The 9,580-nt window shown below is 42.3% G+C and overlaps 1 protein-coding gene across 1 annotated transcript; it reads right to left on the bottom strand.

Moving 5' to 3' along the window:
- Positions 1-998: 998 nt before the first annotated feature.
- Positions 999-8,822, bottom strand: rs1a (retinoschisin 1a). The gene is made up of 6 exons (XM_056279221.1): positions 8,771-8,822; positions 8,284-8,309; positions 7,879-8,011; positions 3,543-3,684; positions 2,693-2,888; positions 999-1,151 (listed from the first exon to the last, which is right to left on the bottom strand). The coding sequence occupies exons 1-6, from the start codon at positions 8,820-8,822 to the stop codon at positions 999-1,001; spliced, it is 702 nt and encodes a 233-aa protein (XP_056135196.1).
- Positions 8,823-9,580: the final 758 nt, after the last annotated feature.

The following is a 9,580-nucleotide window of genomic DNA, read 5'->3' as shown; positions in this document are numbered from 1 at the left end:
GGTACTAGCAAGATGTACCTAATAAAGTGGCCAGTGAGTGTATATATGTATGTATGTATGTATGTATATATATGTATGTAGGTATGTGTATATATATATTCTGCAATGACAGTGAGCACACAGTACTATTCTTTATTTAATCAAGGAAAAAGGCAAAAGATACAATGAATACCTTGCCGGAGTTAATTATCCGGGACACAAATCCGAGCTGACATGGAAGATCAAGAAGACTACATCACTAAACACATCAAGAGATGCACACAATACAGAACCACATCCAAAAAAAAACAAAAAAATAATCTGTTGGTGAACTTTCCCTCCTGTATAACCATTATCAAGCTCTATTCTTGACAAAGTGAAGAGACATATGACACAAGATTCACAGCATATGGTGTCAGCATTATGGATTATATCAGAACAAAGTTTAAAACGCAACAATGAAAAAAATGCCTGAGCTTAAACATGGTCATTGTTCACAAATAAAAAAAGGGCACTAGGATAACGGTATGTTAAATCACAGGGCCGTATTTAAGGTATGAAGAAAAGAGACTGACTGGAAGGTCTTAATAAGATTAGTAAATTCCCTGCTGATAAAGGACTGGTTTAGCACTGTGATGAACATTACAAAGAGGCAAACAGGTCTTTTTGAGGCACCTGTCCCAACTCAAACCTGTGGTTATAAGCTTCAGAGAAACATTTCTTTGTGATTCTGCACATGCTATCTACACACAATCCAAATATATGGAGATTATTCATCTGAGTCCATGGTCGTAAGTAAAACAAAGTCCATAAGAGAATGTGCAAGTCCTTCTATTATGTTTAAAAGGTTGTTTATTTTTCAGTAATTAAAAGAACCAGTTTCACCAAACGAGATTGGGGTCTTAAATACGTAGGTCAGGAACGCACACTGACTTCACACTTTTCTAATGGAATTTGTACCACACACTCAGGTGAGGTGAGATTTGGGACGAGGCCTCCGGGACAGCAGACGGAGAGGTTCAGGTGCATTTGCTCATGCAGAGCAGCAGCTCCAGGCGGAGAGCGATGCGTGTATGCCATCCAAGCGGCAGGATGCGGATGTACTGCGCCATGATAGGCGGGCGCAAGAGGTTCTGCACGGACGAGGAGCGGTCCGAGTTGCCGTAAAATACCTGGGGAGAGGGAAGCGAGGAGTCAGAAACACCATTTAAAAAGATAGGATCGGCAACAACAATAACCACGTAGGGAGGTAAGCACAGGGACGGCTACAGAACAGTTCCAAAGAGCTGTTAAGGACTTAGTGTTTTGTTTTTTAGCTGCTGCGAGGAGTTTTTTTCATTGGTTATTTACCCGTCTTCATCTAAATTTGATGGGTCTGTATCAGCAGTTCTCAACAAGGGGCCCGGGGCCCAATGGGGGGGCCCGCTACCTAAAGGTAGCCTTGAGATGATGGGAAACTAGTGAAAGCTTCAATCACAAAAGAGTAAGACATAAGTAAAGGTTCAGCTTGATAAATAACACAGAGCAAGCAATTAGTATCATATAAAATATAATAGCTTTTTTACTTTCTGGAGATGTCACACAAATATGTTTGCAATAAATGGAAGAAATAAAAATGATTTTTGCTTTGTAAAATTTGGAAAATATTTTTAAATCACTTTTTCTGCTTTTTATGGGGTTAAATGGAATAAGCTCGACTAACTACATTACACCTTGCCCTGACTGCAAGCGTGTTTCAAAATGCTAAGTCGCGGTACAACTATGTAGGCTGTCTGCACTGGAGCCACAGAGGCATTGTGTGAAGTCAAAATGGAGACAAACCAAGGACCAATCTATCTGATCCACGTGAGATCACTACCTTTTTTCCACTGCTATATGGCAAGGCCGGTGTTAAAAAAAATAGAGACGGCATCAGCCTGGGAAAAGAGGCATTCGTTTCGCATTTTGACACTTGCAGCTGGTTAGAACAGTCTCATTGACTATAATGGGAGCGACATGTTTTTTTTTTTGCATTTGACAGTTACTATCTATGTATGCAGTTAGGACAAGGTGTATGACTTTACAGATGGAATGGGGATGATGAGAAGTTATCATTTCAACTGTGGGAGGCCTTGGACATGGGAGGCCTTGAGGGCAAAAAGGTTGAGAATCACTGCTATATGACCAATATGAGCAAATTAGACCATCAGCCAGAAGATTATATAATGCCATATAATAATTTCAAATCGAACGTCAATATTGAAAATCAATTTCGGATTCCTGTGAAATTTGACAAAAATTATTTATGGCACACAGGTAGGATACATAGCCACAGTTAGAGATAAATGACCTCATCCCTGTATATCTTGCAAACACCAGTTTTTCCACCAGCTTTTCTTTTCAAAACAAATACACGAGCTAGCAGAGGGTAAATGTAGATTTTTGCGAAATTACATTTTTCTTACACAAGTCAGTAAAAACCCAAAACTTGATGCAGCTTCAAAGATGCTTAAGCAGGTTGGATGCTTGGCGACATTGCAGTTTGAACCCTGGTTCTGTTGATGAAGGACTGTGTTTTAGGCTACTAAAGCAACCTGCCACCCCGTCTTGGCAGAGGCGGGTGTGATAGGTTGGTTGCTAGCATGCATGTGTGCACAAATATGAGGTTGCACATAAATGTGAGTTTCTGTCTACAATCAATGTTGCAATCTATTCTTAAACATGACCCACTGACCCTGTTGTTTCCAGTCTGGTCTTTGTAGTAGATCCAGTTGAGCTTTTCATCTGTGCGGTACTGGACACTGTATTTAGTGATCCACTCATCAGCATCACAGCGGCCTTGGGTCAGAATCCCAGACACCACCATCACATCCTTCAGGTCAATCTGCAGCCACTGGCTGTTGTCCTGGAACTTAGATAGCCATGAACATCTGAGGAGAAACACAACTGTTCATGATGTGAACCTGCTTACCACACATACACATCAGGACAAAAGGTTTGATTTTATTCAGTGAACTTTATTCATCCCACAGTGGGGATTAGGAAAATGGGCATACAGCATATGGTGGTTGGGAAAACAGACAAAATGGTTAAACCCAAAAACCATGCATCACGGGTACACAGACAAGGAATTTATGACATCGATAAATGAAAAGGCTAGCCAAGCCCCTACAAAATAAATGAAGGATCAGTGTAGAATATGCATGATTAAAGAATTAGTGAAACAGTGATCTACTATGGAGGAGCAAAAGGAAAGTGGATTTCATACTAACTAAGCTGCCCATTTTGCACATCTATGCTATGTTGCCTTGTTTAAATGTTACTATATTTTAATATAAGAAAAGACATGTTGTTACGTCTCATTTTACCATGTTGTGCCCCCCATCCCTTTCTATATATGTTGTTCTTTATGCACATTTTTCACAGAGATGAGTGCCTGGGTTTTTGGTTATGAGTCGCTCTTTCCTGGGGAGAGCCTTTAATTTTTCCTTAGATCAGATTATGATTTCAGATTGAAAAGAACTGAAGCCATATTTACGCAGACACAGACAAATCACACAGCACAATTTTTTCTGCATACCTACCCAAAGCCCTGGCTATTAAGTCTGGCCTTGCTTGGGAGCCAGGAAGAGAACCAGCCGGTATACTGGTCCTGGTTGGAGCAGGTGATTTGGTCTGGACTTACAGACCCAGCCTCGAAGCCCATTGGCTTGTGGTATGGGCACTCTGGAAAGGATCAGAGACATAACTGATGTTAAGAGGAGATCACGAGCCAGAATTTTCTGTGAAAAGAGGTTTAAATATAAATCTCTTTTATAATGTCATTTATCGTCGCTTTTCCAGTCTGGGACTTCCTGGATTAATCATGTTACATGAATCATGTTATATGAAAGAAAAACATAACTGGATGTCAAGGCCACCACTGTATCAGACAGGAACACAAACAGATCGCTGCTAAGTCCTATGGCTTAGTAGCAATACGACTCAGGGAAATGTCACAGCCTTATTAACAACATTAGGCCTTTCTACATTTTATTATTCTCTATACCTCAATCCATTTTCCCTTGAAGCTACACTGATGACCCAAAACATTATGACCACCTGCCTAATATGCTGTTGGTCCTCCGTGTGCTGTCAAAACAGCGCCGACCCACCGAGGAATGGACTCTACAAGCCCCCTGGAGGTATCCTCTGGTATCTGGCACCAAAACATTAGCAGCAAGTCCTTCAAGTCCTGTAAGTTGTGAGGTGGAGCCGCTGTGGATCGGACTTGTGGGTCCAGCACATCTCACAGACGCTCAAACAGATTGAGATCTGGAGAATTTGGAGGCCAAGGCAACACCTTGAACACTTTATCATGTTCCACAAACTATTCCCAAACAGTGTGTACAGTGTGGCAGGGCACATTATCCTGCTGAAGAGACCACTTCCATCAGTGAATACTATTGCCATGAAGGGGTGTACCTGGTCTGCAACGATGTTTAGGTAGGTGGCATTTGTCAAATTGACGTCCACATGAATGGCCGGACCCAGGGTTTCCCAGAAGAACATTGCTCAGAGCAATACACTCCCTCCACACCGGCTTGTCATCTTCCCACAGTGCATCCTGGTGCCATCTCTTCCCCAGGTAAACGGTGCGCACGTACATGGCAATCCACATGATCTAAAAGAAAACAGGGCTCATTGGACCAGGTGAACTTCTTCCACTGCTACAAGGTGCAGTTCCGATGCTCGAGTGCCCATTGTAAGCACTGTCAATGGTGGATAGGGGTCATCATGGGCACTCTGACCAGTCTGCAGCTATGCAGCAGAGTGCGATGGACAGTATTGTTTGTTGCAACATATTCCTCCAGTAACCATCATCGAAGTTTTCTGTGACTTGTGCCACAGCAGACCTTCTATCAGTTTGGACCAGATGGAAAAGCCTTCGTTGCGCTCATGTGTTGATGATCCTTGGGCTCCCAACACCCTGTTACTGGTTAGTGGTTTGTCCCTCCTTGGACAACTGTTGGTACGTACTCACCACTGCTGACCGAGAGCACCCCACAAGCCTTGCTGTTTCAGAGATGCTCTGGCCCAGTCTGGCCATAACAATTTGGCCCTTGTAAAAGTCGCTCAGGTCTTTACTACTGTCCATTCCCCCTGCATCCAACACGTTGACTACAAGATCTAAATGTTAGCTTACCATCTAATCTACCGTGACATGTGCCTTTGTTTGGAGATAATCAAAGGTTGATTGAGTGGTCATAATGTTTTGGTTCATTAGTGTATCCCTCAATTTGTCCATCACCCTGTCCCGTGTGCTTCCAACCCCTTTTCCATGATTCAAAAACCCCCACCATCACCAGGCCCAGTGTGACCCATATCCCATCCTAAAAGCTTCCAGTTTAATTCTCCACAGTGAGAGATCAGTGATGTCCATTAGGGCAGCAGGCAAACAGATGGCCATGTTCTGCTCACCACAGCTTTAGGTCTGTGTTGTTGCCATCTTTTGATCTGTCAGCCTCCACTCTCCTTTCCATTGTGAGCCATTTGACCTAACCCCACAAATGAATACACACTCTGGCTATACAAATCTGTTCCTTCTATCCCTTACCAAGCCAATATATGACAGTTAGAAATGGGCTTGTCCTGACTTAATTAAATTAAAAATATATATATAAAACAGAAAATCCAACACATGGGTGCTGGATCTGTCAAGAGGCACGACGTTACAAAACAAAAGCTATGCATGACCAGCTGGAGCGGAGCTATCCCGCTGCTCTTTTGTTTACTACTACCCTTAAGCTTATCTGACACAGGGTCATATCCCGCCTAATCCTGGTATTACACTGCACTGAGTGGCAGGGCCTATGTGTGAGTCAGAAGCCCAAGTGTTTTACATAACAGTAATGTGAAAGGCTACGTTAACGTTTCTCGTGCGTTGTTTTTGCTGATTTACCAGGCTGGAAAAAAATTGTACTTGTATTTTGGGAAACTAAGTGGTAATCTGCAGTGGACAGGTACCCCAGAGGGTGTGCATGAGGTGGTTCTCCTCAATCACTAGGAGTTATCAGACCCATGTCATCCCATTTACTGGTTTTTGTCACTGTACGTCGCACACATCTATTCCAAGCGCTGTAATCTAAGCATCAAGTTCCAAGAATACGATAATCTGCTGTACTACTTTCTCCTTTCCATCACTTGTTAGCATTCTTGACCCAAGGCAACACATGCATTGACTAGCTGAGAAAAAACCTCCACTTTGCCATGTGCCCTAGAATAGGCGGGAAGACTATCTGTGAATTCCCTCGCACTGATACCTCTGCTTGTCACAGCTACCTTTTATTTATTGTTTTCTTCAAATACCAAGCTGTTCTTCGCAATTACCACCCCACATTCTGCTCTCTCTTACACTCTTCTTTTCTCTCCAATAAGTCTATTTATCATCTTTCTCAAGCATAACCCTCTTCCTAAACTTGTTCATGTTTTTATCGTCAATCTTTGGCAATGTAATGCCACTTCATAACTTTATCTCATTGTGCCATCTGAGAATGAGGTTGGCGGTGGTCAGTGGAGCGACACTTCATTGAGCCAAACAGCATCACCTTCTGAGGACGTTCAGTGAAGCGTGCTTGTCCTGTGGTGTGAGATCTGTAGCCTAGTCACACATGTATGTGTGTATGTGTGTGTGTGTGTGTGTGTGTGTGTGTGTGTGTGTGTGTGTGTGTGTGTGTGTGTGTGTGTGTGTGTGTGTGTGTGTGTGTTCGCTCACTCACTCACACATGCATGTGCGTGCAAACATGCGCACGCACACACACACAAATGTATACATGCAAACCAACTGTCTCTCTCCCCCTCCTTTTGCCTGTCTATCACACACAAAAACAGACTTTCCCTCCATCTGTGGTTTATTATGAGTTTCAAGCATTTTGACAGACATGTTTCCTTCTCATTGTTTCTCTGTCAGTTTACAGCTTTGCACAGTCACTAAAATAAAACACATAAAAACCCCATTCACCCATCATCACCCATCAACTGTCTTTATGTTATTGAAATAATGATTCAATAGAAAAAAATCTATTCTTTAGTAGGTCACCCTGTTCTCTATTCGGCAAAATAAAATCTGTGCCATTTATTGTAATGTGTACAACTCATTTGAATCATAATTTAATCAAATCAAGTAAGTATGTGAACAAACCACAAAGCATTGCTGAACGAGTGAAATGAAATAGCCATTTTGACATCTTTTCAACAGTAACTGAACAAGCAGTCTTTCTTTAATAATATGGATTTTCACAATTACAAAACTACTTAACAATTTTTGCACAACCATTTGTCATCTCTGATCTCTGCATAATGGCACTTACGATTATGGACATGTTTGTGTTTTCTGCTGTAACTGAATACTTATTTAAGCTCTTCTATTCAGTATACCTACCTTACAATTATCATTATAATTCATTAGATGTCTCTCACCAAATGCAACCACACTGTATACAGCATAGAATTTAGATAGGTATAGCATGTATATATAGATAGAGCAATGGCTGCAGTCTACTGTCTCCTTAATGTCTTGCACAGCCCTGCTGCATTGCGTTACAGGTCCTGTCTTTATTGCACAGTGTGCCGAATAATTATTGCATGCGCTGTTACTGAAATTGACTTTAGTTTTGTCAATTGCTTCTGCAACAATCTCTCCAAGACCAAATCCAGGATACACAATTGAATTGCTTATATTTTGACTGGCTTCAGAGCAGACACTATTCATAAGAAATCAGAGGGAATAAAGATCCCATCCTTGGGCTTCACAAATGAGTGAGTGCATTTTGATACAGTACAAATCCTTCAGTGGAACGTGAGGAGGAAACAATGGAGAGCATATAAAATATATATCTATAGCAAAAGTTTAGAGGGGTAGAAGAGGAGTATGGGACTAACCTGGCATGCAGTCAACACCTCGCACCACGAGAGAGCCAGCCGGAGACATCATGGAGGGATACTCTGTGGGAGATTCACCTCCATCGCAGTCACATTTACAGGCCTTGCTTGTCCATGCCTCAGACACACCTGCCTGATATGCACACACACGCACATGCACACGCACGCACACATGCACACACACACACACACACACACACACACACACACACACACACACACACACACACACACATACAAAAAGCCCAAAGTAACAATTAGCAGAAAGACAGCTATTTTAAATAGCTGATTTGCCATTAATAAAAAGAGTAACTTAGAACAGGTTTGATGACGGCTTTGGCTTTGTGTAAGGAGAAAAGGCAGAGAGTTGGTGCAGAGACACCAGAATGTGAGGTTTCTACCTACCTCTTGAGCATGGATGCTGATGAATACTGTTTGGACAGATGGAAAGGCAGGATGAAAAGACAGATAGCCAGGGCAGCATAGAGGAAAAAAAGAACACAAAATGAGGACTCAGCAGTATCTGGTCAAAACGAACAGAATTAACCTATCACAAATAAAATGAAATTTAGCAAAGTCCCAGACAAAAGAGCATGAGTTTTGGGTTTTTTTGTCACAAAATTCAGTTCACCATCAAGAGGATAACTGAGGAAAAGCTATTTCAAATGTGATACAAGTTGGACTGCTGCAAATATAGAAGTGTTCTGTTCTTCTTCAATCTGGGGAGCCCTGTGCAGCATGCCATTTGAAAGCCAATGCAGCTTGACTACTCCATACAATTCTAATTGTGCCCTTACAAACCAAAGGATGAGAAACTAATAACAAGGGACTATGCGCTCAGCCAGTTCAAGATCAACCAAAGACCAAAGTGTAATTAATAAAATCATCCTACCGTTAGCTACCAGCACAAGAGCCAATAGGAAACGCTGCATGCTGAGAGCCATCCTACAACCTGCGTCAATCCAACTGGACTTAACAGTAAACAAAACAGCCAACCCGGCCGTATAGAGAGGCTGGATTATTGTAATCCACAGAACACTAATGGCCTAACCTAATGCCATCCTTATCTCATAAAGCCCCTCCCACATGTTGACCCACCACTGCCATGCATTCTGCCAATAGTTTGCAGAAATCACCTTATAATAGCCACAAAGGCCAAAAATTAAAATGGCAATGCAAGATGGTTGCTTATGTGTGGCCCAGTGGGGTGTGCATGAGTTGGAAGGTGGAGCTGTGCAAGTGTGTGTGTGTGTGTGTGTGTGTGTGTGTGTGTGTGTGTGTGTGTGTGTGTGTGTGTGTGTGTGTGTGTGTGTGTGTGTGTGTGTGTGTGTGTGTGTGTGTGTGTGTGCGTGTGTGTGTGTGTGTGTACAAAAAGTGTATATGTGGAGAGTTCACTGGTCCTTTTATCCATATTATACAACAGAGGCTGTTTTTCCCCATTTATATAGTTGCAGCCTTTTCATTGCCAAGGTCAGCATTATACATTCATGTCCCTTTTCAGTATGTAGCCCCCCCCCCAACCGCCTTGTTCAATTAACATAAAAGGAAATAATACCGAAAAGCATGGGAGGCGCTATAGTGGGATGTACCAATATTATGCTCGTTATCTAGGCTCTCACCAGGGTCACTAAGAGGCCTGAGGTAGCCACAGGGACACCAAATTGTAGCTATACTGCATAAGAAACAACCTCCCATGCAACAA

This window comes from Lampris incognitus, chromosome 4 (assembly GCF_029633865.1).
Source record: "Lampris incognitus isolate fLamInc1 chromosome 4, fLamInc1.hap2, whole genome shotgun sequence".
Classification (NCBI taxonomy): Eukaryota; Metazoa; Chordata; class Actinopteri; order Lampriformes; family Lampridae; genus Lampris; species Lampris incognitus.
This window is presented reverse-complemented; position numbering and strand designations above follow the sequence as displayed.

What these genes read in the sequence shown, in the direction of transcription:
- rs1a (XM_056279221.1), bottom strand. Translation starts at nt 8,822, where the DNA reads ATGGCTCTCAGCATGCAGCGTTTCCTATTGGCTCTTGTGCTGGTAGCT. An exon ending in TCTTGTGCTGGTAGCTAACG is followed by an intron (nt 8,310 to 8,770) that starts GTAGGATGATTT and finishes CTGTCCAAACAG; the next exon opens with TATTCATCAGCATCCATGCT. An exon ending in ACCAGACTGGAAACAACAGG is followed by an intron (nt 1,152 to 2,692) that starts GTCAGTGGGTCA and finishes CCCTCTCCCCAG; the next exon opens with GTATTTTACGGCAACTCGGA.